Source organism: Rissa tridactyla, chromosome 6 (genome assembly GCF_028500815.1).
Source record: "Rissa tridactyla isolate bRisTri1 chromosome 6, bRisTri1.patW.cur.20221130, whole genome shotgun sequence".
Classification (NCBI taxonomy): Eukaryota; Metazoa; Chordata; class Aves; order Charadriiformes; family Laridae; genus Rissa; species Rissa tridactyla.
In genome coordinates, this window is record NC_071471.1 from 948,148 (window position 1) to 975,662 (window position 27,515).

At 64.0% G+C, this 27,515-nt stretch overlaps 1 protein-coding gene across 2 annotated transcripts; it reads right to left on the reverse strand.

Annotated features, from left to right (window-relative positions):
- Positions 1-229: 229 nt before the first annotated feature.
- Positions 230-27,515, reverse strand: EPHB3 (EPH receptor B3). 2 transcript variants are annotated; one of them, XM_054206967.1, is made up of 16 exons: positions 27,364-27,515; positions 14,343-14,407; positions 13,326-13,998; positions 6,018-6,173; positions 5,554-5,889; positions 4,628-4,752; positions 4,316-4,484; positions 4,116-4,221; positions 3,669-3,721; positions 3,381-3,503; positions 3,035-3,282; positions 2,596-2,811; positions 2,357-2,506; positions 2,076-2,269; positions 1,755-1,910; positions 230-1,514 (listed from the first exon to the last, which is right to left on the reverse strand). In XM_054206967.1, the coding sequence occupies exons 1-16, from the start codon at positions 27,461-27,463 to the stop codon at positions 1,406-1,408; spliced, it is 2,979 nt and encodes a 992-aa protein (XP_054062942.1). In that variant the 5' UTR covers positions 27,464-27,515; the 3' UTR covers positions 230-1,405. The 2 variants fall into 2 exon arrangements, with proteins under 2 accessions (XP_054062942.1, XP_054062939.1); XM_054206964.1 differs by having other exon boundaries at positions 3,669-3,766.

The window sequence follows — 27,515 nt, forward strand, 5'->3', positions numbered from 1 at the left end:
GGGGGGCACGCCGGGTCCCCGGGCACTGCAGGGTGGGTACAGCACCCTGCGGCAGCACCGGTGCCGAGGGGGACCCTGCGGGACCACCCGACTACGTGACAGCCAGAGAAGGGGAGAGCAGCGAGGGGCCGGGAGGAGGAGGAGGAGGAGGAGGACGCCGGCGGGCAGCGCCGCTGCAGGCAGGCAAACCCGCTGCCGGGAGAGCGCGACGGAGCAAAGGAAACGCCGGTAAAATTCTTATTGCCTTTATTCTGCCCATTGCCTCACACAGCCCTGCCGGCAGCACACACCCACGCACGCACGCTCACACTCAGGCACACTCGGGCACCCGGGCTCTGCCGCGGCTCGGGGGAGCCGGGCTGCAGTGGATCCTCGGGGAAGGTGAGTGAGTCTTTTGGCAGCAATCACAGCGTGTCAGGAGCGGCACCCGCTCCTTCTGCATATAAGAGGAGGCTGGGGGAGGCCGGGCCGCGGCCCCCGGCGCAGCCCCCGCCCCAGCCCCGCTCTCCGGCCCCTCGGGGGGAGCGCGGCCGCCGTGGGTCCGGGGGCGGAGGGTCCCTGTGCAAACGTGCTGACGGCCTCGCTCTGCAGTCCAGAGCCGGCCAGGAGAACCAAGAGGGTAAGAGATGCGGAGCCGGGCGCCTGGTCTCCCTCCCTCCCCTTTCTGCTCCCTCTTATTTTTTTTTTTTAATATATCTCTTTTTTTTCTTTTTCTTTTCTTTTTTTTTTTTTTTTTTTTTTTTTTTTTTTTTTTTTATGCCTAACTCCCTGCATAGTAAAATCTCATGGGGTTTGGGTTCTGGCGTGCAAAGCCAAGAAAGGGAGCGAAGCCTTCCCTTGGGACACGTTCCAGTGCAGACCCCCGTGCGGAGGGGCCGCCAGGGCTGGAGGAGAGGAATGATTGTCTGGGGCCCACGGCCCTGGCCCTGCGGCTCGGCCTTCCCCGGCTGCTTCCACGCGGGGACCAGAGTTAGGGAAGGCTTCGGACGTGTCTGACGGACTCAGCGGACGGGTCAACAGTCTGTGGCCTCGGGGAGGGATGGGACGTGAGGACTCGGGGGGAAAACAGGGTGAAAAGAAATCCAAGAAGCAGAACAACTCTTCAAACCGATGAGCACCGAGACAGGGCGGGAAGCGGGATGTGCCATCTCTGTCCCATAATCCATCTTCAATATGAAGATGTGTTGCTGCCTCACCGCTCCAGGACACGGGACGAAAAGCTGGGCTCCCTCTCGGCACGAGCGCCTCCGATCCCGGGAAGGGCGGCTCGTCCCGTCCTGTCCCAGGCGACCGTCCGAGGCAGAGGAGCGCCGCGTGAAGGGGGAAACGGGGAGCCGGGCTGCACCGCAAACTGAACCTGGTTGGCAGGTTCCCTCGGTCCGTTCCAATGCGGAGTCCCCTGCGGTCAAACCTGCACCGGGAGCGTCTGGTTCATCTGCAGCCTCATGTCCTGAATACTGCTCAGGATCTTCTTCTGGTGCCCTGCTAGCGTCACCCCTATCCTCAGCAGGTCTCTGCAGGGAGAAGGTGAAGACTCAGCCCCCTGCCAGCACCTGGCCCTGCCCCATCCAGCTGCTGCCCAGGCACCCCTCTTCATGACAGCCCTCTGCCGAGCTCCGGGTCCCTCTTAACACCACAGGGGACTGGATGCTGAATCCCAGACCTTAACCCGCTTGGGAAAACCCCAGGGACAGCGGTGAGGGACGATGCGCCCCAGCACCAGCCCTCTCCCTCCTCCGCGAGCAGGGACTTACTCTGCAGTCATCTGCGCCACCAGGTCGAAGGAGGCAAAGCCGGCATTGACAAAGTTCTCCTTGTACCGTCCCATTTTGATGGCGTCCAGCCAGTCTCCCACGGTGGTGAAGGTGGTGTAATCCGGGACGGTGCGGTCCAGGAGCGGCTGGGAGATGCTAAAGGGCAAGAGAGCCACAGGTCATGGGGAGCAGGGGGCAGAGAGGTGTAGCTGGAGTTGGGGGACATTTCTTGTCCCTGCCCTCCCACATCTCCAGTCCCAACCACCTCGGCATTCCCCGGGCTCGGGGGAAGTCCTGGCTGGGGGCAGGGATGCCACTGACCCAGACTGGACGCTGGCGATGACTTTCAGGCTGGCAGCGTTGCGGATGAGCTTGTCCAGCGTGTTGACGATCTGTGCAAACTTGGGCCGCAGGTTGCGGTCCCGCACCCAGCAGTCCAGCATCAGCTGGTGCAGCGCTGTGGGGCAGTCCATGGGGGGTGGCAGCCGGTAATCCTGCTCCACTGCATTGATCACCTGCCGAGAGACATGCAGAGGCAGGCTGTGAGCCGCCCAAGACCCCACGGGTGGCCCACAGCTCCCCACTCCCCAGGGAGCACTTACGTCCTGGTTGGACATGTCCCAGTAGGGTCGTTCCCCGTAGGACATCACTTCCCACATGACGATGCCGTAGCTCCACACGTCGCTGGCTGAAGTAAATTTGCGGTAGGCGATGGCCTCAGGAGCCGTCCATCTGATGGGGATCTTGCCTCCCTGCAGGGATACATGGCTCCGTTATTTAGCACATACCTGGGGGGTCTCCCCCACCCCTGGGTCGGTGGATCCCCCCGAGTGTCCCATACCAGGGAGCTGGTGTAGGTGGGGTCAGCCGGGTCGTCCTCCAGAAAGCGAGAGAGCCCAAAGTCGGACACTTTGCAGACCAAGTTGCTGTTGACCAGGATGTTGCGGGCAGCCAGGTCCCGGTGCACGTAGTTCATTTCCGAAAGGTACTTCATGCCGGCGGCAATGCCCCGCAGCATTCCCACCAGCTGGATGACCGTGAACTGCCCATCGTTCAGCTGCCAGAGGAGAGATCAGAGGGGTTTGCGACACCCCAGATGGATTGGGAAAGGGCCCCACCTTTGGTGTCCCTACAGCCACCCCACCTCCCCCGCCCCAGGAGGTCTATGCACAGCTTAGCCCTGGGGACGCCGGCACGACAAGGCAGAGGGATGGAGGAGGGGGGCTCAGATCCCCCACGCCTGCACGCCCAGCCCCGGGCAGGAGGGGATGGGTACTCACCCGGAGGAAGGAGTCGAGCGCGCAGTTCTCCATGAACTCCGTGATGATCATGACGGGGCGGCTCTTGGTCACCACGCCCTCCAGGTGGATGATGTTGGGGTGGTCGAACTGGCCCATGATGCTGGCCTCGCTCAGGAAGTCCCGTCGCTGCCGCTCCGTATAGCCCACCTTCAGCGTCTTGATGGCCACGAAGATCTCGCGGCGGCCGGGCAGCTTCAGGCGCCCGCGGCACACCTCGCCGAACTCCCCTGTGGCGGGGAAGGGGAGAAGGGGGCAGCAGGGTGAGCACGCGGCAGGGTGAGAGGCAGTGGGGGCAGCAGCTGCTGTGCCCAGCCCCGGGACTTACCTGCTCCAATGACCTCCTCGATTTTCACACAGGAGATGTCAATCTCCTTGGCGAATTCCCGGACGGCTTCATTGGGATCCTCGTAGGTGAAGGGGTCAATGTAGACCTTCATCCCAGGGGTGACTGCAAGGGCACAGGAGTCACCACCGGGAGGGACACAACATGGGCGAGGGCCGGCTGTGGCCCATCCCTCCTGGTCCCTGGCTAGCGAAGGCTGCCCCTTCGCTTGCGCACGGGGCGGGAGTTGGGAGAGGGCAGGCAGAGCCTGTTTGCTGGGCCCACACTCACCGTATTGCTGCAGCTTCTCCGTGTACTCGGGGTCCGTGCTGTTGCGTTGCTTCCTGCCCAAAGGAGACGAGAGGAGGTGTTCAGTAACCATCCCTTTCCTGATGGGGCAAAGACATTCGCTGCCACCTTCCAAATCCCAGCACAGTCTATGCCAGAGAGCTCCTGCCCCGGCAGCCGGCAAGCAGAGCCATCCCGCGGTGCGGCGGGAGAAGGTGGCCTGGCTGTGCTGGGAGAGGACGGCAGAGCCCCGGCTGGTGCCAGGGAAGCAGAGATGCACAGCCCACCTGCAGGACCCGCACTCTGGGACCCACCTGCGGCAGGTCCAGCCCTTTGCTCTCAGACTGGAGCTGCCAGAGCTCTGCCCACAGCCAAGGGGGAGAGCTCTGGGGCAGACACGAGCAGTCCCCAAACCCATCTCTGAACGCCCCCTCCCCGCAAACTCAGTACCTGAAGCAGACAATAGCGATGATCACCACGACGATGACGAACAGCAGCCCCGCAGTGGCCGAACCCACGATCAGAGGCAGCTCCTGGAAAGTCTTGCCGGTGGAGCCTGATGGAGGGAGAGGCAGGAATCAAAGTCAAGCTGGGGAAGGAGCACGCACAGGAGGGCTGGGGGACGGAGGCAGCGCAGTCCCGGTACCTACCGTCCTCCGCAGTTGTCTGAAACTCCGTGGGGAGGCTGTAGCGGCCGTATCCAGCCACCGTGCGTGCCCGGACCTGCACCATATACCGAGCGTTGGCCTTCAGCCCATCCAGCCGCACGGAGTTCTTCTGGCTGGTGACTGTGTTGGCGATGCCATCGCTCTGGCCTTGCTACAGGGGAGAGACCTGGGTGTCACCTCTGTGAAGTGATCACCCCCTTGCCGCCCCTCCTTGCCCTGGGCACTGTCTCTGCAGGGACCCTTTTTGCCACAAGGGTTGGAGGAGGGAAAAGGCTGCTCTGCCTCCTGCTTTACCTTCTCCGAGTACTTGATCTCATAGTCAAGAATGATGCCGTTGGGTCTCTCCGGGGGAGTCCACGACAGCGTCATGCTGTTGCCGGTGCTGCTGTGCAGGTGCATCGTAGGCACGGCAGACGGGGCTAGGAAAGAGGGCAGGGGAGGAATGAGCCATCTGTGCCAGGGTCCCCCCTCCACCACCCCGCATCAGCCTGGGCGGACTCTGCCTAGGACCTGCTCGGATAACCCTGCTGGAAAGGGATGGAAAAGCCTTGAGACTGGCCTCCCACAAATCTTCCTAGGGAGGTGCGATCTCACCGTCCTGCAGCCAAGGTGATGAGGGACGAAGGGGACCCTTGGAAATAGCATCAAGGTAATACTTTGCCCCACGCCTAGCGGCAAACTGGTCTGGGGAAGGGCCCTGCCCGCCCAAACCAGGGCTCCTTCGCCGCCTCCGCTCACCAGGAGGTCCACGCTCCACCCCACCGACGAGACCCGTGAAATCAGATCAGAGCGCGGCGGCTGGAGATTACCAGCACGCTGGAGCCGGGCCAGAGTGGGAGGAAGGAGGGAAGGGCAGAGCGCTCGGCTGGCTGCGAAGGTTTGGGTTGGTGCTGCGCCTTCCCAGGCCCACAGGGGAGAAATCTCATTTCCTCCCTCCTCCCTTCACAGCAGGCACATCTCTGGGGTAGGTCTAGGAGATCCAGAGCTCTCCGGAGCATCTGCCAACCCTGCCCTTCTCCGCTTGCACGCGTTCTGATCTCATCTCCTCCAGGGACACGCGTTAAACGGAGAGGAGAATTTACCCAGGGGATTAGATGCAGGCGCGGAGAGCCAGTAACGCGGCAGCACAAAGGACTGCAGCCTCCAAGGCTGTCAGCAAGAAATCCCCGCTCCGCTCTGCGGCGGAGAGCCAGCCCCTGCTCCCTGGCAGCTCCACTCACCTGCCTGGTTGGTGGTGATGTTGACAGAGGCGAAATGGGGAGCGTAAGGGCTCTTGTTGGAGATGCCATTCACGGCCTGGATTTCGAAGGTGTACTGGGTGTGGGCCATCAGGTTGCTGATGTAGATGCGACGCTCGGTGAGGCCGAGCTGGCGCGGCACGAACTCCACGTTGTCGTCGCAGCGGGTGCACAGGCGCCGCTCCACGCTGCACTTCTTGCAGATGACGTTGTAGAGCAGGTCGTCCCGCCCGCCTGTGTCCTGCGGCTCGCTCCACTCCAGCACCAGCGATGTCTCGTTCACGTTGGAGATGACGCTGCGGGGGGCAGAGGGGACACCTGCGGGGGGAATGTGGGGGTCAGGGATGGCGTGCCCCCATGCCCGGCTCACCTCTGGCGTGGGCACAGCATGGGGCACGGACCCCTGCTGCCTCCAGACACCCCTCCTCGCCCAGGACAGGACTCACTGGTGCAGGCGCTGTCTGCGGGGTCCGTGTCCGCCCGGAAAAAGCCGTTTCGACACGTGCAGACCGTTGCTGCTCCGGAGGTGGTTCGGCTGTTGGGAGGGCAGGGAGAGCAGGGACCTTCCCCCTGCTTAGACTTGAAGGTTCCCGGGCCACACGCTGGAGGAAGGAAAAACAAACCCCAGTTACTAAGTGCACCCAGAAAACATCCACTGTTCCCCCGAGGCTGGGCAGACCCCTTCCTCACTCCTTGCCAAATCTCCCATCAGTGGCTTGAGGACCACAGGCCACTTTTCAGCTGCCACCAGCCATGTCCAGGGACGCGGTGCCCCAGGTTGGACAGGGTGGGCGATAGCATGCTGCTGGCACAGGGCACGGGCACCCACCAGCGCAGGCACAGCTCTGCCCAGGAGACGCTGTGCTCCGGTGTCAGATCCGGGACAGCCGGAGATGGGAAGAGCTGGTCGCCAGCAGCTGTACGGGGATCAGGTCCCCATTTTGTTTCTTCACTGCACATCCCAAGGGCTTTGCCGTACATTAACTCCCCCTTCCCCTGCTGGTTTCCACACCCAGCACCCTCCACAGGGTCAGTGATCCATTCTCCTGGGAAATAAGGCTGGGAAGGAAAGGACCCCCCAGTCCTGCCCACAGCAGCCCCCGCGAGAGGCCTCTGCAGCCCCAAACACGGCCACTCAGCCCCAAATCCTCTGAAAACCCGTGGGCTCTTCAGCCACTTCTCAGCCCCGGGGCGGTGGCACCTCCTCAGTCCGGCTCAAGTGGAGCCCGAGCGAGATTAAAACATTCCTGCAGGTCCTTGGCTAAAGAGCTGCTCCGGCATCGCTGCCACCCTCTACCCCCGCTTCCGCACAGGGTCCTTCAAGGAGCCACAAGTCCTGGGATCCGGCCCGGCTGGCAGCGCGGGGCGTTCAGTCCTAACGAGGGGCACGTGAAAGGATTAACAGCACTTGAGCCAAGGGTCAGAGCGGCCTCGAGAACCCGACCCACACCTCGAAATAGCCTGATTTATCGCAGTGCTGCCCCAAGGAAGCGGGGCCCGTGCTTTGCGTTCACAGCTGGCCAAAGTGGCAAGAGACCTGCCGGCGTTGGCTCTGCTTTGGCATCACCCTGTTTGCCACGGCCGGGGCGGCATCACCACCGATGGCCCCGGAGAAAGGCGCAGCCTCCTCGCTCTGCCGGCGGTCGGGCAGCTCCCGAGGGTGCGTAACCCTCCTGGCAGCCCTGTCCGACATCACCCCGTCAACAGGAGGAGGTTTCCTGGTGCTTCAAGTGGAAGCTTCCTGCTATGAGGAATCTCCCGACGCCCTCCGTGGAAGTCTTCCGGCTGGTCGCAGCCCCACGCGCAGGGTGTGGAGCGCTGCTGAGTCACACGCTGCGGGGCCGGCCCCGCGGGGACCCGCACACAGCTGCAGGGGGCCGTCCTGGCCCCCCCGGTTTGCCCAGGCACCGAGCGATGGCAGCTCCAGAGAAGCCCCCATCCATGGCGGTGCTGCTGGGCAGGGGGACGCGTGAGCAGCCCCATCACGGGAGAGGCACCCTGCTGCCGAGCGGGGAGCCGCGGAGCTGGTCGGGCGGCAGGAGCTGCCTCCCGCTCCCAGGCACGAGCCCTCTGGCAAGGAGGCTCCTCTTCGGTGAGAACAGGACCAGCCACACGGCTCGGCTCGCTCCGGCTCCTTGACCTGAGCTCACCCAGCCTCCGGGCCTTCCCTTCGGAAAGCAGAGCTCAGCCCGTCCCAGCTGCGCGGGCCGGAGGGCAGAGGAGCACGCAGCCCTGCTCCTCCGCGAGCCATGGGAGCCCCCGGCCAGCAGGTCCAGGGCTCCTGTCCCCCAGCCCGGGCCACCCTCGCCACCACCAAATGACGGGAAATGCCCAGGGGTAGCGGAGCGGCCCCGGCACAGGCTGACCCACCCCAGCCGGAGCCCGGGCGGCTCGAACTGGGTGGATGCAGATTCACACATAAGGAACCAGATTGCTGAGGAATGAGAGATGACTGAAACCTCTTGGACAGGAACGCTCTGGGCTCAGAAAGCTGCCAAACACGCTCCGGTTATGGACAGGAGCCCAGATCCATCAGGGACAAACCCCCTGAAATAACAGGCTTGTTGGGGGAGAGCAAAGCTGGAGCGACCAGGGCTCGTGTGAGCCCCAGCGCGGCACGGCAGCCGGGCACCGCGGTGCTTGGCAAAGGGTGCAGGAGGGATGATGGTGCCTGGTCTCCTGCACGGGTTACGGGCACAGAGGGGACAGCGTCTCCTGCGCTCCCGGACACGGGAGGAAGGGACGGGCAGGGCCATCCCTGGGTAGCCACATGCCACCCTGCCGGAGTGCCCGGCGCAGGAACGAGGGATGAAGGCGATTCCTCCACACCCTCACGCCACCCTGGCAGGCGAGGGACAAGCCACGTCCCAGCCCTGTTACGCAGGGAAGAGGAGAGGGACCAGGGCCCAGATGCACTCCAGTGCTTAAGTTTCCAACCCCACTTAATAAATCAGAGCATAAAGACCTCGGTGGCAGCGTGACAGCTCTCAGCCGCCACATTTGAAGGCTGTAACTGAGCTGAAAGCTGATCTCAGGTCCCCGGTGGATAAGCCGCTGTGTCATCTCTTCTCTGCAAGAAACTGCCTGTACAACAACCACTGTCTTGGCCGGCACGCCGGGGAACGAGCTGGGAGCTCCGGAGCCGGAACGTGCCTCTACCCAGCCGGAGCCAGGCTCCCTGCTCCCCACCGAGAGCTTTGCATAAGCACTTTTCCTGCTGAAGTGTCCTCAAATAAAATAACAACCCTGAACCTCCGCACGCAGATCGCATCTCCCGGCTCCAGGCCGCGGACACCTCCGGGGAGAACATGACAGTCGGTGACAGCCACAGGATAACAGGTCAGGGAAGCGAAGCGGAGCTCCCCGCTCTGCAGAGGAGCTGCTGGTTCGATGGGAGAGAGACGCAGCCCGGTCTGACAGCGGGGATCGGCTGCCGAGGGGGTTTGTGGGGGTGCGGGAGGAGGGGGGCAGTAACGCAGCCCTGGGGCTGCTGCAGAATTGCCCCTGCACCCTCCAAAGGGCACGGCACGGCATGGCACAGCACGGCACCCACTGCCTGCCCTCCGCCGGCTCCTGGCAGCCCTGCCGGGATTTTCATCAGTCGCCCACCTCCGTGAGCGGATCCTGCCTCGCAGAGCCGCCGGGGGAAGAGGAGGGCACTCTTCCCAAATACAGTCCCCACCCCAGTGAATAAAGTCCGAGGGAGGGAGCCACAAAAACACCGAAAGAAAACCCTCCTGGCAGCAGCAGAGAGCCGTGACTCATCCCGCAGGCAGCCTCCATTGCTGCACGGGATGCGGGCAAGCAGCAACGAACCCCGCGTGCACCCTCAAAACTTTGGGGTCCCCCCCCGCCTCGGGAAAGGGAAGGAGGGAGGGGAGGACAGCCCACAGCACATCAGGGAACACCATCCCTGAACCACCCTGCTCCGGACCTCCACTGCTTTCCCATCCACGCCACGCTGGTCCAGCCGGGCAGCATCCTCCCAGCTATTTCTCTCCCCGTAGGACTGAAGCAGAACGCCTGGCTTGAGCCGAGATAAATTAAACCGATCACATCCCTTTGTCCAGCAACCCTGTAATTTCTTTAAAGGCAACATTCGAGTTTGCCTGGGCTGATCTGTGCTTTATGAACCTGCACGGCTCGCTCCCTTCCCGCTTTCGTAAGCGGCTGCAGATGGATTAGAGCTGTGGAAGCAATAGCCTGGCTACAGCCAAGGCGGTAACTCTCTTTTTAAGTTACTCTTAAAAGGCACTTAGATTTATTTTTTTTTTTTAAATCACCCTTTGGGTGGAAATATTTCACACTAGTGCAGTCCAAAAGTGAATGGACTAAATTTGAAGGGGAGAGAAGGGAAAGAGCCCTCAAGGGTTTGAACAGTGGCATCCGAGGAACAGGCGGGAAACCAATTTTTTTTTTTTTTTTTTTTAAAAGAAGGGGAAAAAAAAATAATTTTCAATAAGTGAAGCTGCCTCTCGAGCAGCAGGGTCACAGGCAGGACGGCGGGGCAGATTTCCTCCAGCGTGCTACAAGCGAGCCATTGTGGAGCTGGCTGGCGGTGCCGGCCGCTCGCCCCTGCCCGCGCTGCCCGCGCTGCCCGCCGCCTTTGATCTGCAGCCGGGCAATTACCAGCAGCAGTTTCACTTCCTGGGTTTCATGCAGCCGGCCCGTGTTGCAACGCAAAGCTGCAAACAGTTGGCAAGTGCAATGCTGGCTTGGCACTTTTTTTTTTTTTTTTTTTTTTTCCCAAATTCGGTGTGATGTTCCCATTAGTCACTGATTGCAAGGGAAATTTATTTTCTCGAAAATCCAGATTTTGGCCCCCAGCCTGACCTGCTGTCACCTGCGGACTGTGCTCAAATATACAGCACGTGGGGAGAGCCGGAAAGGGACATCCAAAAGGCTGGGAAATGGGTCAGAGGAAGCGTGGCGTCACGCTGCAGTCTCCCCCCACGCTTTTATGGGTTGGGGTCTATCGCCTGCACCATGCCACTGGCTCCCTGCCCAGCGGGGCCACCGTGTCCCCTCTCCAGGACCCCCCACGGGCATCAAGGGCCACGCGAGGAGGGGGCTCGCTCCCAGCCTTGGCATGGGGGGGGCAGCCAGACCCCAAACTTGCCCGTCTTTGGGTGATGCCGGCGACACAGGGGGTGCAGACCCTGGTGAATCCGGCACGGGGAGCACACGCCCTGGCACATTTTTGGGGAGGTGCCGCCCGTGGGGTTGCTCTGTGCCTCAGCACCAAATCCCCCAAGTTACTCGGGTGCTTGCAACCCACATGGAGGAGAGACGGGGGCTGCAGGGCTCGGGTGCGAGGGGCGAAGGAGCCTTCGTCCCCCTCCCTGGCCAGCAGCTCCTCTTCCTCCTGCAAGAGCTGCCTCCGCAGCTCTGCCTGGCGGGGAGCGTGTGGGAAGCGGCACAACCCCCAGAAGGGCCGTGTGCTAATTAAATAAAGATAATGAGGCTGAGAATGAGATGCCAAATCAATGCTGTGGCAACTCAGGACGGGAGCGCCAGATACCAGCCTGGCGTATCGCATTACAAAGCATGCCAAAGAAACTGCCTTCAGCCCGGCGGGATGAGCCCCGCTCCCCAGGGACCGGGATACAGGCAGCATTGTGACAGGTCTGAATGCGAGGTCTAATCCTGGCTCTGGATGGAGATAAAGAGGAGGAGGAGGAGATCTTCAAAGGCCACTGAAAGTCTGGGGAAAGGGGAGATTTACAACAGGGCTTATCCCATCTAAGCAGTAACTGGGTATTGTTATTTATTAAAATGCCATCTGGCACTCCGGAGTGCTCCTTGCCGGTGCGGTGAAGCCTCGGTGGGCTCCCCGGGGCGGGAGCGACAACACCCCATCTCTCGGGGGTGTCCCGCACCTCTCCCCACACCGTGGGGGCTGAGAGCCTTCCCAGCGGTGCCGGGCTGCCGAAACGGGGCAAGGGGACTTCCAGCCGAGAGCAGAAAAGGGAGCTGAGGCTCCGGCTTCTCCCAGCCCTTCTTCAGCTGTTTCCACTTAAAACACACGATCATATGGCGGAAAATCTGATCCTCCGAGTGCAGCGCAACTTTCCCAGAGAAACGTGAGGACACGGCCGCTCCTGCCCAGCGAAGGCAGGCTGCCGGATGGAGACGTGCCCGTGGCTCGGCGCGGCTTCCCCGCGCGCTGGGGAGGAAGCCGAGGCTTGGGGAGGGGAATGAAAGGCGGTGGGAGAGCTGCTGCGAGGGCGTCTGCCCGGCCGGGGGGATGCGGAGAGGGGACCTCGCCCCGGGCTGCAGCGATGCCCCAAACCCCACCCGAGGAGCCCTTGTTCCCGCCTCGGGATGCTCCGCTTGGGGACACAGCCCGGCTGCTGGCTTGAAACGGTGTCACCTCGTGCCCAAACACCACTGGGAAAGAGCAAACACCCCGTATGGTCCAAGATCTCCCAGTCCGAGCGAGAAGGAAAGCAGGTCCCCAGCCCCCTGGGAGCGGGGACCCCAGCAGACACTTTTAAGTGTGGGCTCCTTGCCCGGTGACGATGTTGGTGTCCCTCTGCCCCAAGAGGAGCAGTATCAGCTGCTCACAAGCCTGATGCAAGGGCCAGGGCACAAGCAGCCAGCCCCCCAAGTCAGGGCTGTGCTGGCCCCGATGGTGCCGGAGGCTCCGGTCCCCCAGCAGAGCCGTGGCCTCGCGGAGGCTGAGCGATCCCCAGCAAGCCGCAGTGGCACGGCCAACAGCTACGCTGCTCCCAAAGCCAGCCGAGAGGCCGGCCTGGCCGAGCCCCACGTCACAGGCTGACCCAAATCGCATCGCCCCTGCCAAGAGCCACGGGCCGGCGCCAAGCATCCCGTCATCGGCACGCACAAGGCATCCAGCTCCCTGAGCGATGCCTCCAGACAAGGGAAGCAGGGACCCTTCTGCCCTAGATCCGAACCACCCCACGGCAGGGTCCTGCGTGCTGGAGACGGCTCCCAAGAACAAAATCAGCCCAAGGAAAAGCAACATCCATCCAGGCAGATTTTCCCTTATCAACACGCCCAAGCTGGGGTGAAACAGCAACACCAAAGCTGCCAAGAGGACCCACCCAGGGCTATCCTGCCACCCAGGGCAGCTCTCCATCCCCAAGATCTCTGTGTGCAGGATGAGGATGCTCTTCCCTCCCCTCTGAGCAGGGATGGGGAGCTCCGACTCCCCTGCCTTTGTTCCGCTCCCCCCCTTCCCTGCTGCAAGCCCGGGTGCTGGCAGGGGGAGCGCGCATCCGAACGGCTTCTCCTGCAGCCAGCCCAGCAGGGCCCCGCTCGCCACCGGGCTTTCCGAGAGCCTCCACACACGCAACATGAAATCACGGTTGTCAGGAACGAATCGCTCGCCCCAGCCACCAGCACGGCAGGAGGGAGAGAGGGGAGCCGCTGGACACGGCAGCGGGGGTGAGAGGGAGGTTTTGGTAACGCTCAGGGGCTTAAACGTGCTGGATCCTGCTGAGGACCGTGCCTTAAGCCATGGCTCCCGGCGAGACGACGCATCCCACGGCGGAAGCTAAGCAGCGTGTCACAGCAGGCACCGCGCCAGTCTGGACCACGAAGGCTTCCAGGCTTCCAGATGCTGAGTCAAACTGCAGACCCCGTCCTCTGAGATACCACCCCGCTCCCTCCTCGGGGAGCCTGCCCAGCTCCCAGGCCTCCGAAAACAGACCGAGCTCAACACAAAACCCCTCCTCTGCATCAACGCGTCCGCAGGGACAAGAGCCACGGCCGCTCTGCCACGCATGTACCTTGGCACTGGGTATCCTTCATGGTCGGCTCATATCCAGCGGCACACGTGCAGGCTCCCACGGGTACCATCCACTCGCCATCACCGTTGCAGTACAGCTTGAGGGGTACAGACACCTCCACCGCGTTGGGGATGCAGGTGCCCGGCGCGATGACCAGAGAAGTGGGCTCGGCCCCCGTTAAAGTCTCCGGGAAGATAGCAAAGCCAGCAATGGTGTTGGAGCACTTCTTGTAGAAAGCCCGGACGGAGATGAGGGACATGCAGGCTCCCAGGTCCTGGAAGGCCAGGTAAAAGCCATTCTTGGAGAGAGGGCCAAAACTGCGCACCTTGGTGTTCACGCGGCCAGACTCCAGCTTGGAGAAGCTCTCGTCCGGGGCAATTGTATCCACTTTGATATAGGGGTTCTCCATCCAGAAAGGGCTGTTTGCAGAGGCAGAATCCGTATCCGACTCGTAATAGAAGAGGTTGAAGGTCTCTTTGCAGGAGCCGGGGATGTTGGGGATGCTGTTGCAGTCCCGCACGGTAAACTTCAGCTCCACGTAGACGCGCTGGACGTCCTGGCGCTGGATGAACTTGGTGCGAAGCCAATTGTTCTGGTTGGCCTCCCGCACGTTGCACACCTGGTACGTGCGGATGGGGTTCATGGCCTCGTCGTAACCGCTGACTTCTTCCCACTGCAAGTGAGAGGGGAGCACGTTAGATCCCCAGCCAGCGACATCAGCGCCACAGACACACGGCAAAAGGCGTTGGGTGGGGGGGAGCAGGCAACAGCCAACAGGGAAGAGAAGCAGCTGCACCTCCACCCGTCCCAACCCTCCTGGTCATCAAGGTGACTAAGAGCAACCTGGGCCAGGGACCATGGCGCTCCCGCTCTGCCAGCACGGAGTCAGGAGGAGATGGTTTGACGAGGCGAGAGGATGAGGAGGGGAGAGAAGGGGGAAGATGCAGCCCCGATTCCCCGGGGCCGGGACCAGCTGTACCCTTTGGAGGTTGGGACCGGGGCTGGCTCCAGACTTACCCCCGTCTCCGGATGAGTTGTCCATGCCAACTCAGAGGTCACCCACTTCGTGTCCATCAGGGTTTCTGGAGGGAGAGGGAGGAGAGAAAGAAGTAATTGGAGACGAAGGCCAAGATTAGAGGAAAAAAAAAAACAATCCAGGAGGAGTGGGGGAGAGGAGAGCCGAGCCTGACATTTCTGTGGAAAACAGCAACTTGGGGGGTGAGATGTGGTGGGAGGAGGGGGAGCGGCGCAGACAGACTCCAGATTTCTCTTCTCCCGTCAGGAGAACAGGAAGAGCGAGGCGTCCCCGGAGAGCCGTGCCGGAGCGGGGACGCAGCAGGATGAGGAGCCGGCCAGGTGGCAAGGGGGGGACGGGTTGTCACCCCCAGCCACCGGCGTGGCTAGCCATGCCTCCCGGCCAGTGCGGGGGGTGCCAGAGGAGGGAGAGCGGGCGCCCTCCCCCTCCGCTTTGGCAGGGCGCGTATTTACTGTGGCTGGGGTTGAAAGGGCCCGTTCCCATGACAGGGCGGTGCGGGCCAGGCAGGTTTATCCAGAGGAGGAGGGACTGGCAGGCTGCTCTCCCAGAGACGCCCCACATCACTCATTTTACAAGAGGGGAGAAGAATTTGACCGTCTGGCCAACATTCCTGGAGCAGACTACAAGACAAACCACCCCGGCAGCATTCCCCAAACAGCCCCAGCCCCAGCCTTGGGGGAGCGAGACGCTTGTCTGGGAAGAGCTGCAATTGCAGGCAGCTGTCCCTAATCCCGGGCAGTGCCGCGCGGCTCTGCGCAGGCACCACGCGGGAAAACCGGGAGCTAAAGGGGAGGACGGAGAACGATGACACGCTCTGGGGCCGGTGCCCATGGCCCCTCTGTGGGCTGCTGGCTCTGCGACCCCCAAGCCAGGGATGGGCCCGTAGGCTGTTTGGAGGGGAGCAGGTACTCCTGGGGTCCTCTGGCCCCTCTCCTGCCCAGGGGGGGTTTGGGGCAAGGGGGCTGCAAACCCCAGAGCTGGGCAACAGTCCCCTGCAGACCCCAGGGTGCTCACAGGGGCTCTGGTGCTGGCCCCAGGACCAGCTCCAAAACACCTCCCTGCTGAGGGCATCCCCCTCCCCAGCTGCAGGCATGGCCCTGTGCCAGACCCCGCACCGCTCCTCAGAGGGCCGGCTGTCTGTCTGTCCCTCAGCCCAGCCAGTCCTGGATGTGGGGCAGGGAGCCATGGCTCTGAGCCCCCCGAGCTTGCAGCAGTCTGGGAGCCGCTGGCTCTCGATGGCCGGGGCAGCCCGGCTGTGCCAGGCACCACGGCTCAGCCCCAGCTCCTTCCCTCCCACCCCAGGGAAACCACAGGCTGGCCCGGCCGGGGAGGAAGCGCGGAGGAGGAAGGAAACGTTCACGCGTCGCAGGGTTTCGGATGAAGCCCGGCTGGAAGGAAACACCTTCCTCCCCTGTCCCACCCTGGGGAGATCCGCCAGCAGCTCCCGAGCCAGCACCCACGGACGGGCCAGGCGCACGGGCCGCGATGCCACCGCGGCACAGATAAACAGGCACATCTGGGGACACGTGGGCTCTCTGACCCGCCCGCTGTTTGCCAGGATCCCAGCCCGGCCGGCTGCCTCCCACCCAGGCTGTTCGCGTGGAGCAAACACAAAAGCAGTCCCACTGGGGGCTGGTGGCACTGGCAGCAGACACGGCACTGGGGACAGAGAGAGGAAAGCCCCTCGGGTGCCAGCTCCCCAGCCGGGAGAGGGTCAGCATCTACAACAGGAAGGACCGACCGAGACCGGCTCTTGTTTGCCAACAGGAGGAGTGCGGAGGTGGTTACCGGGCAGTGGTTATTTGTTGTTTCTCAAAAAGACAAACTAAGGGCACCCAGCAAAAGCAAAGGGAGGGCAGGAAGGAGCCCTCCGGCAAGCGGGTAACGCAGGGCGCTCGTGACGAGGACACCAGGAGGGCCGGGGCACAGGGTGCGCGGGATGGGGCTGGGCACCCATGGGGCAGCCTCTGCCCGTGTCCCAAAGCGCTGCCTGCCCGGGGGACACAGCAAACCGCCATCCCTCTCCCCTCCCCTTGCCCACAGCATCGCCTGCTGACCGCTGGCAAGGGCCGGAGTGGGGCTCTGCACGGCCACGAGAGCCCCCTGCGATGCTGCCGCGCTCCTGGAGCCCTGCGGCCGGTGCCGGACCATGGGGGAGCAGGTTGCAGAGCGGGGCCACCCGCACCTCTCGGAGGGACGGGCCCCGTGCCGGCTGCCCTAATAAGGGCAGAGCAGAGCCGGCGAGGGCCCCGCACGCCGCGCTGGCGGCGGAGCAGAGCCAAGTGTGCGCTCGGCGCTGACAGGGCGCCCGGCTGCCAAGTCCCAGCGCAGAGACCCCGCGCAGGTCCGGCCAGCAAAGGGCCCCGCTCCCGGCACGGGCAGCTGGGTGGGTGCTCCTGGTCGTGGCGGGAGGAGCGGGGAAGGGGTGCCCGGCGCGCTCAGGGCCGGTGCGGATGAGCGGCGCAGCGGTGAGTCAGGCGGGAGATGGGGATCTGGGTGGCAGGGTGTGCCTGGGAGCGGGGCAGCGTGAGCATCCCGTGGCCAGCCACGGCTGAGCTGGGCCGGACCTGACCATGCGGGCATCCCTGCTCCTGGGCCGGGAGGGGAGTCTCACTCCCCAGACCTGCCCAGGGCGTGCGGGAGCTCCCCTACACACCAGCAGCCTCCACACAGGCAGCCCGTGCCATGCCCGGCCACAGGACAGGGCACACCGTAACCATCCCCTCCGTCAGCGCCCATCCCCACTGGTGCCGGCCCGGGGCAGGGACACGGCTGGGACAGGAGACTCGCTGCCTGCATCCTCATTTGGCAGCATCTGCCATCTGACCAGCAGAGGAGGGGAAAAACCTGACAGAGCCAAGCCGGCCGCTGGCGCAAGAGCCACACAAACCACACGGAGAGAGCGGGGAAGGGAAATAATAAAAATAAAAATCACCAAGCGACTCAGCTAAAGGAAACGGGCCGAGCGCAGAGGGCAGCGGGGGTTTCCTGCAGCCATGGGAGCGAGCGGGACCAGGCGGAGCCCCCCAGCCCCTCACAGCCCACCGCTGTGACGGTCACAGGCGGGTGGCCCTGACGCATGGTCCCGGGGCTGGCGACGGCATGCTGAGCCGCGCTGGCTGCAGAAACCATCTCTCTGCCCTTAACGTTGCCACAGAGATCTTGCGGCAGCCTGGCACCCAACCCGAGTCCTTTCTCCAGCAAACACCGGGGCACGCCAAGCGTTGACCCCCCATGAAAGGCCACATGCCAGCATCCAGGGCTGAGGAGACGGGCAAGCACCGGGGCTCAGTAGCTGGCTGCTCCTTCCCTCCGGCACATGGTGCCAGAGGTGGGCTCGGTGGCGGCACCGGCAGTTTCCTGGCTCGGTTCAGGTTTGCAGGTGCTTCGGAGGGACGTGAAGGGCGTCAGCGCTGGCCGAGCAGTGAGTCAAAGCCACCTCAATCCCGCGTGCCACAGCGAGAGCCCGGTCCCATTAGTCAAGGGGAAATTGGCTCCCAATTTCGCCAGCTTGGGGAAGTCACCCTAAGGCTTGCTTTATCACTGTCTGCAGCGCTGGGGAGTTGTCCTCTCCTTACCTTCAGCTGGGCCAAGGCAAGGGATGCAGCAGGAGCCTCGCTACACCCAGCAGGCCACGGCCAACCCGACATAAAAACAGGATTCCCACGGCAGAGTGGGATCCTGGAGCAGATAAAGAGCCTCACCCCTCCGACGGGGCTGTGAGCATCGTTCCGACTGCCCCCTCCCTGCCCTGCAAAAACCTCCTCCTAGGTGCACCCCGAGCTGCAAAGACGAGGGTTCCCCTGCCAGCAGCCCTCCCGTCACCTCCACAGAGTCCCCCCAGCATTTCGCTGGGCGTTTGAAGCCCTGGCGAGGACCCATCTGGAGCCGGGGACCTCTTCCTCCCCGCGCAGGGGGCTCAGGAATGTGGTGCGTACGGTCTGAGCCCAGCGAAAACGTTTGAACTCCCCCCTCCGAGAGGCCCAGAGAGCCCGTCTCGCGCTGCCGAGCCAGAAAGTGTGTGTGTGTGTGTTGGCGGGGGGGTGGGTGGGGGGGAATCAAAATTCTTTCAAGATGAAGCCGCCGGGGAAAGACTCAAATCGCCTTCACCAACCGGCTCCGGTTTGAACGCTCTCGCCTTTGAACACGGGGACGGCCGGCTTTTATCAGGATGCGCTGGGCAAGGTGGGACAGGACGCCAGCTCCTCGCCCCCGACGGGGAGGAAGCCAACTCGCTCCAGTCCAGAGCATCCTGAAAAAAGGCAAGGGAGGAAAGTTAGTAAAGACGCCCACGCAGCCTTGCCGCAAACAGAGGAACCTGTTCCGCAACGTGCCCGTGCTCTCTGGGAGCTAGCCACACCATGTCTGCAGGAGCCTGGCGTGGGGCGAGTGGCCCGGACCGGCCATAGGGCCGGTCCGGACCACTCGCCCCACGCCAGGCTCCTGGAGAAAGCATCGATCTCTGAGCCATTTGCCCCAGGACATGGCTTGGCTTCCACCGCGGCGGCTGCTCACGGTGGTGCCGGATGCCTCTCCCCGTCTCCGCTGAGCCTCTGCGTTCCTCTGGAAGGAAAGGCAGCTTGTTTAGGGATGCTCTTTCCATCTTGGTGACTGCCTGCTAGTCAAAAAGCCACCAAAAGGGGCATCTCCCCGCGTATTTTAATTTCCTCCTTGGTTTTGAAGATAATTACGGCAGGAGCGAGCGGCCTTGCGTGCTCCCCATTCAAGCACCTATCGGTACAATTAATCCCGGCACCGTTCTGAGCAGCGGCACAAAGGGCCTTTGGTGTAAGGTCCTTTATCTGGGAACAAAGAGCTGCCTGTGGGAGAGAACCTGAGGTTGCACTTTTCCCGCTGACGAGCCTTTTGCGTACACAAAAGCCGAGCCACACAGAGCGCCCTGCGCCCGCGTCAGGTCTGGGAGACCCCGCAACGTGTTTTCCCGGAGCGTGCCACCCCCACCCCCCCCTCCCCGATCCCTCCTCCTCCGGGAGGTTCCTTCCCCGTCTCGTTCCAGCCAAACCCCACGGCTGTCCTCCTCCCAGGCACGGAATGGCCTCGCACAAGCTGCCTGCAAGGGGAAAGCGCTCCCATTCTGCTCAGCCCAAGGCAGAGCTCCGGGGATGTGGCACCCCATGGACGGCAGCTTCAAAGCCATTGTGCTGGGAGGTTTCGGCACTCAGCCGAAAACTCAGCAACTGCTCGTGCCCGAGCTGTGCTGCGGGAAGGGGAGGCTCTGGCTGATGCAGCCGAGAGCCAGGAGAACAGTGAGGAAGACTGCAGCCATGGAGGCAGGCAGGCAGCAAGGAGGGCACCCACGGGGCTGGCAGCACCAGGGGGTGCCGGGGGTACCCACAGAGAAGGTGCCAGGCGTGGGGTTTGGGAGCCTGGCGGAGGTGCCGGCAGATGCTGTCTGCCGGCTCCCTCTGCAGGGACGGGGCTGGCAGCACCACCGGCACAGCCCACACACCCGCCGGGGAACCCCGGCTCTCCCGGGGACCCCTCCTGCACGCTCGGCTGCCCCAGCGTCCGGCACGGGGCCGGGGGCGCGCGCAGGGTCCCACCCTCGCCGGCTGCCGGGCCGGGCAGGCCAGGCGGTGCGGTTCAGCCCAAGGGAAGGGCTGGAGCTCTCCCTATCGCCGCCCACGCTGGGAACCCGTCCCTGCGCCGAACAGGGCGCCTGCTGCTCCCCAGCACCCAGGGGGGAGACGCGGGGCGGCCGTGGGAGCCAGCCCCCCACCCCGTCCCACTCAGACTGCCCATGCCCACCAAGGCGTGCTTGCCCCAGGTCCGGGGCGAGCCGATGACTTGCCAACAAACTGGGAACAAAGGGAAGAGAGGAGGGGAAGGAAAAAAAAAATAAAAAGAAATATGGGGCCTGTATCACAGCTGTGGCCCTTCGTGCCAAGGGCGTTTGGCCCATCATCAAAGGGGATCGGATTTGCTGAGGCAAATGATGACACATCCACTTCAAGCGGGGCAGGTTCTGCCTGCTGCTGGAGGCGAGCCACCGGAGTGAAGAAGTACTGTGGGCACTTAATAATAGACTCATTATTTCTGCATTATGGCAGGGCCTAGAGGCCCCAACTGAGATTAAGGCCCCTTTGTACACACCACACACGCACGCACAAGGGCAGGCAGTCCCTGCCCCGGAGAGCCTGGCCGAGGATGGGCACCACCACTGGTCTCGGCACCACCACTGGTACCGGCCGCCCCGGCACCACAGCAAGCTCCCGGCAGAGCCCGAGATGCCAATTCCAAGGATGCTCCAAGGACGCATCCTCTATTTCCCAATCCCACACCTGCACCCGGGTATAACAACCTCATGCGGGGAGATGTCCCCGTGACTTGAGCCACCGGCCGGCTGCATCTCCCTCCCACCTGACCCCAAAGCCCTGCTCCTCCTGAATGGGCAGATCCAGCTCCTGGATGACAGGAGCTGCCCGGCAGGCGGGATGGCGGGGGACGGGAGCGCTCCCTCCCTCCGGCCCTGCCCTGTCGCCCACCCGCCGGTCGCGGAGCGGCTGAAGAGGGTTTTCCGGCCGCGTGCTCCTCGCCAGGAGCTGTTTCCTGACGGCCGCCAGACAGACTGAAGCATGTGAGAGGGGACAGGTGCCAGCTCCGCGAGACGCAGATCGAGTGGCAGCGCCCGGGATGCGGGGAGGGACGGGCCCTCGCCTCCTCCCGCTCACGCACCGGCTCGAGCCGGGGAGGGCAGATTTCTGCTGTTTTGCGAGCTGTGCCAAGCCCAGCTCCAGCGCCCGCTGGCACCCCCCTCCAAAGCACGGTACTCGGAGCCCGGGGCTCTCGCAGGAGGGCCAGCTCCTGCCCTGCAGTCGCACGCCAAGGACACGTGCAGCCCGCTGCCCGAGCCCTGCCAGGTCCCGCAGAAAGGCCGTACTGACGCCGGGAGAGGAGGCGAGCCAGCTGCCCGAGTCCAGCCCTGCACTGCAATTACTGTTCTATTAATACCGCGGGGATTTCGGATGTCAGAGCCCGGTGTGCCACGCCGGGGTCAGCTCAGCCAGGGAAGAGCTGCCATCCCCGGCATCCACGTGGTGGATGCAACCCGCTGCTCGCTGCTGCGGCTCGCCCCAGGGAAAAAAACTGCTTTCGCTCCAGCAGGTTGCGGAGAAGGGGAACGGACAGACCCCACGGACAGCCTGCCTGCTGCCAGACACACTGCCGGCCATGAAACGAGCGCTGCCTGCTTGGGACGGGCATGTCCCAAAAGGACAGCCCGCTGCAGCTCCCCGCCATGGGGACAACGTGACCAGCCGCGCCGGGCAGGCAAGAGCTCCGTGGGCCAGTGGGCAGGAGAGATTTATAGGTCACCGTCCCCAGCAGGAACGGCCACGCAGCCACCCTCCGCTGCCACAGGAATAACTCATCTGATCGGGAGACGCCAGACCTGTTCGAGCCGCGAATGCCATCGACCGGGACGTAGGCAGTAAATCGGCCTGCAAAACCGCCTTCGCTTCCAGGCTCTGATATGGCGGGGGCGGGGGGCGAGCCCACTGCCTCCCTCCATGGCCCCATGGGGCAGGTGTCCCCATGGGGCTGAGCCGGGCTGGCATGGGCGGGTGGAGAGCCCCAAAGTCCCCGGGGGAAGGAAGGGAGCACGGTCGGTGCTGCAGGCCTGCCTCCGCAGGGCAGCCATTTGTGGCAGGCTGGGAGCCAAAAGGCCCCTCTCCCCCCTCCAGCTCCGTTTTTTTTCCAGGTTGTACTTTTGGAGAGAGCCCAAGGAAGGAGTAATGATATTTAAAAAAAAAAAAAAAAAAACCAAAAAAAACCACAAACCAAAAAAAAAACCAACCCCACACCACAACCCAAAAAACCCACCCCCTCCCCAAAAAAGGTTACTCGCTGCACATCCAAGGTTCGCCCCACAGACAGGGCGGCTCGGCTGCCAAGCTCCATCCCATCCCGGCAGAGCGGAGCGGGAGCTTCTGCCAAGATCTCCCTCCTCTCTCCTGCCTGGGGCAGTTACCCAAATCTCCGCGCTGCTCTCCGCTGCTTCCTCGGCTCTCCGCGAGCACCGAGCCCATCTGGAACTGCTTAAACCCAAATATCCCCCCCACCCCCTTCCCTGCCTCCCCCACCCCCAAAGTCAGATTCTTCCAGAGTTAAAACAAGCACAGAGTCAGGAGGGGGTGCCGGGCCGGGCTGACTCGCTCCTTCATTTCAGTTTAATTTCTGGGGAACTAGAATAAATCTGTTCCTGGCGATCGTTCAAGCCCTGCACATTTTTCTCATTAATAAAAAAAGGCCTTGGATCGCACGCCGCGTGTGCGTGCGCGCCCGCCGAGCCCCCCGCGCCCCCCCGGCACTGCGGGGTCCCTCCTGCGCCCCAGCCCTCGCCGGGCAGGCAGCTGAGCACCCCGGGGGACCGGGGGGAGCCTGGTGTCCCCTCCCCGGGACAGGGACGGGTTTGGGCAGCCCCACCTCGGAGCGCAACAGGGAGGCCCAAATTCTCCCGCAGCTGCCGGCGGGGAGGGAAGCCCCCGGGGAGGGGGGGTGTCCCTGCTGCCCCCCCCCCCAGCCATGGCAGCCCCCGCGGGGCCCCCGGGGCATTCCTGGGGAGGGGGCCGGGAAACAGGTGTTTGTCAACAGCTCCCGCCACATGCGTGAGAAACGCCAGGCCCCGGCAGCGCGTGGCTTAGCGACGGGCAAAAATAAAATGAAAAAAGACCCCCCCACCTCCAGCAATCACACCCCCCTGCCCCCCAGCCCGGGACCCCCGGCCGGCACACGCTGGCACGCGCGCGGAGAGCGGCCATGGGGCCAGCACTCTGCCCTGCCGCCGCGCTCCTGCCTCTTCCCAAGATGGCTCCCCTTCCTCTTCAGAGGGGCGGCCATGCGAAGCCGGCGCCGGGCCCGCTCCCTCCCGCCTCGGGGAGCACCGCGGGGCTCTGCCGTGCCGAAGGGAAAGCGGGCGCCAGGGGAGGGCTGCAGCCCCTCTGGAAACGGCGGCCGCGTGGGAAGGGGACGCTCCCCAGCTCGGCCCAACAAGGGCTCGACGGCCCCACAAGGCCGTGATGGCCGTGCCGAGGGCGGGCGATGCCGAAGCGCGAGTGTGGGAGGACGAGGCCTCGCCAGGAGCAGCGGGGCCGGCCCTCGTCAGGCCAGCCGCCCACCCGCCCCGCAAAATGGCTCCCCTTGGGGTCTGCGCGGGGACGGCCCGTGCCCCGCCACCAGCCCCGCCCCAGGACTGGGTTTTGAGCAACAGCAACAACAAAACACAAACAACAAAAAAAAAAAAAAAAAAACCAAACAAACCCCAAAACACGAATTTGAATGGGACCGCTCCAGCTGGGCGGGAGCGCCCCTGCAAAGGCTTGCCTGGCCTTCAAGATGGCAGCCGGTGCCCGGGGGCTCTGGGCCATGCCGGGCTCCCCGGCCGCAGAGGGGCACCCCCACCCCACCGTCCCCCCCAGCTTGGGAGCGCACCCCATCCCGAAGCGACGCCAGCTCCTTAACGGCTCCAACCCCAGGGAAGCGCGGGGCGATGGCGGCCCATGGGGACAGTCCCCCTCTGCCGGGGGTCTCGGCAGGGGGGGAGGCCGGCGCCCACCTCCCCGCCGGGAACGGGGATCCCCACCCCGGGGCCGCCCCGGCACCCTTCCCCCAGCGCGGCTCCCAGGCGGAGACGCTCAATCCCGACAAACCAGTTTGACTCAGCACAACAGGAACAGCTACAATTTTAAAAACATGCAAGTCTGTGATTCAGATTGCTCGGGCTGTTTTAATTAAAACGCCAAGCTCCCCTGCTCCAGTGGCAGCAGCGAACGGCTCACGGAAAGAAAATGCAACAAACTGGTTTCCCCAAATATCTCTCGCAGTAAGTCATCACAACAAAACAAGGAGTTTCGGTTCATTCCTTAAAAACCAGAGGCCGCTATTCCCGATGGCCGGGGCCGGGCCCCGCAGCCACAGCCTGGCTGCGGCCGGACCCCGGCGCTGCCAGCTCTCCCTCTGCCCGGCTCTCCGCACGCTCCGCTGGACACAAAGGGAGAGCCCTTCTCCTCCCCGCCGCGGACGGGTCTCCTCAAACGCAGCTTTTTAGGGTGGAACGGGAGATTCGATGAATCCGGTGATCGCCGCGAAGCCCCGCAACCCACTCTCCCTCACAGCCCTACGCCAAGCGTCAATAAAACAGCAGGGCTAACTTCCCCCCATCACCCCGCCGAGAAACATGCCATTTCAGTGAAAAGTAATTAAACGGAAAGCAAATCTGCCTGCCAAGAAAATACCTGGCAGTTCCAGTACCGGGGTCAATTAAGCAGGGGTTTGCCGGTGCGGAGAGGAGTGTGGTCAGCCTGTGTAACGCCCGGGGGCTGCTGACGACGAGAATCCCCCCTATAAACCCTCCTGCTTTTGGGGGGGTTTGGGTATTTCGCCAGCCCGGGGCTCCACGCAGAGACACGGTGCCTTTGCACAGGGCTTGGGGTGGGGGAGCACATGGGAAACCCCGACTTTAGACAGCGTCCCGCGCCCACAGAGGCCTGAGAGAGCGCGTGCCGCTCCCGGCCCCCCTGGGGTGATGGGCAGATGGAGCCTGCGGCCGTCCATGCTCCCTCGGGGCTGTTGTGAAGCCTGGGGTTTTACCCCCGGACAGTGGGCAAAGGCCCTGAAGGCAGCACGTTCCCCACACCGCTCCCCGTGGGGTCTCCGCTCCCGCAGCCCCGCCGGGACAAACTCCTCGGCTCCAACCCCTGCGCCGGAGAAAAGATCCGCTGTTGCCCCCGGATAGAGCATTCCTTCTGCAGCCGGCCTGGGGACTGCTGAACCGGAGAAGAAAAACACATTGTGACTTCAAACAGACCCCGCGCACTTACAGGATCTGGAGAGAAACCATTTTCTCCTCGGCAGCACAAAGCCCTCACTGAGCTGCTGCCGAACGCGGCTTTTCCCCTCCACCCCCGTGGGGCCTTGTAAAGAAACCCAACTCCCCGCCACCCCCCGGGGACGGCCCCGCAGCCCCCAGCCCTCCCAGCCGGGCACCGGCCGCAAGCCCAGCCTGTTGTCCCCACGCAGGGGACGGCAAGGTGGCCAGGTCCGGGGACCGCTTGCCACCGTTGTCACCCGCAGGACGTGCGTACAGATTTATGGCCGGGCCAGATTTATGATCGGCACTAAAATACCCGAGTGAACGTGCACGCTGGATTCACAGCGACCGCACGAACGTGCTGGTCCCCGTCAGGGAGCAGCGTCACGAGCCGCCAGAAGCGCGGGAGCTCGGTGACCCCGACGCCGGCCACAGCTTCCCAGCGCTGGGCAAGGCAGAGACCGCTCCCGGCCCCACTGCAACTTTCCCTCCAGCTTGGACAAGAGTGAAGGCGAAAGGAGAAAAAAAAAAAAAAAAAAAAAAAAGAAGAAGAAAATCCCATGGGAACCAGGGCCAGCCCCAAAAACGCTGGGCGAGTGCCAGCCAGCCCCGAAGCGGTCCCATGGGGCTGGCACCCAGCGGGGCCCTGAGCGCCTTGGGCAGCACCTTCGGCCCCGACCCTTCCACACGCTCGGGAAGCCGAGAGAACCCAGCGACTCCCCAGCAGCAGCTGTTTATTTTCTCTCCACCCGGCTCTTCGCACCGCTCCATCCCCGGGCGGCGGCAGGGGACAGACCGGGGCTCCCCGGGGACGGTGGCCGGGGGTTGCTCCCACCCCGGCTTTCCTCCCCAGTCCCCAAACCGCTGGTGGGAAGCGGGTTGCCCGCAGGCGTGGGGTGCCCTGAGGAAGCCCCCCCTGCCCACAACTTCATCCGCCCGGGGCTCCCGCTCCGAGCAGGCCCACGGCACACAAAGGAGGGCGATTTTTTACATTTTTCCCCCTTTAAAGGAAAAAAAAAAAAAAAAAAGAAAAAAATCGCAGGGAAGGTGGGTGAAAAGAAACAGGGGCAACGAGCACCCCCCAAACTTTCTACAAAGCCCAAAGCCGGGGGAAACGTGCGTCCCCCCCACCAAACACGGCTCCCGCCCACGGTGGCCCCCACGGTGCTGCGGCCCCAACCCCGCACCGCGGGGCGACGGCAGCGGAAGCCCGAGCACAAAAAACTGCCTCCGAGCACAAAAAAAACTGCCTTCGAGCACAAAAAAAGCCGCCCCCCGCCCTCCCTCCCTCCCTCCCCGGCCGGGCGGAGACACCGTCCGCTCCCCTCCGCCGGGGTCTCCCCCCAGCCCCCTCCCGCTGCCCCAGCGGCGGGCCGGTTACCGGACACCGGAGCCCCGCCGCCCCCGGCCGCAGCCCCGCACACTTTGTGCTCAGACACAAAAACCCGCCCGGGCCCCCTCATCCTCCTCCTCCTCCTCCACGATGCCACCCGCCCCGGGACCCCCCGGGCCCCCAGCGGGGCCAAAAGCCGCTTTTCTCGCTCAAAGCCGGGGTGTGTGTGGGGGGGGAACAGGCGACGACGCTGCCCCGCGGGCCGGGGTTCACCCTCCGGGAGGGGGACGACACAATTCACCCTCCTTTTATCCCCCGCTCCGGGGGGGGCAGAGCGGCTCCGGCGGCCCCACGCCGGAGGCTCGGGGGTTAAGGCGGCGGGCGCGGCGAGCCCCGCCGGGGAAGGGACGGAGCCGGACGCGGCACACGGACGCGGCTCCGGCGGCCCCACCAGTTCTGGCACGCCGCGAGCTTCCACTGGCAGAAATATTAATTTCCCAGCCCTCTCGGCCGCGGCGAAAAGCCCCGGAACGTGAACCGAGTATCCAAGGAGGCGCCGCTCCCCGCCAGCGGCCGCCGGCCGCGCCTCGGCCGCGCCGGGCTGGGTTCCACGGGGCGTTGACTCTGAAACCTACTGAGGGCGGCTTAGCGCTGGCGGCGGGGCTGCGGCGGCGAGCTCCCCGCGCGGACAACCGGGGACGAGACGAGCCGGCGGAGGACGCCGACGAGGCCCGGCGGGCCGGGGCCACCCCGGAGGGTGCCTGCCTGCCTGCCTGCGTGTGTGTGTGTGTGCGCGGTCGCCCGGGCCCCGGTGCGGCGGGAGGGCGCGCCCGGTACTCACCCTCCAGAGCGCGGCGTCCGCCGGGCAGCAGGAGGAGCAGGAGGAGGGGCAGGAGCGGCGGCGGCGGCGGCGGGGGGATCCCCGGTCGGGCCGCGGCCATGGCGGGGTGCGGCGGCCCCGCCGGCCAGTCCCAGCTCGGCGCCACGCGCGGC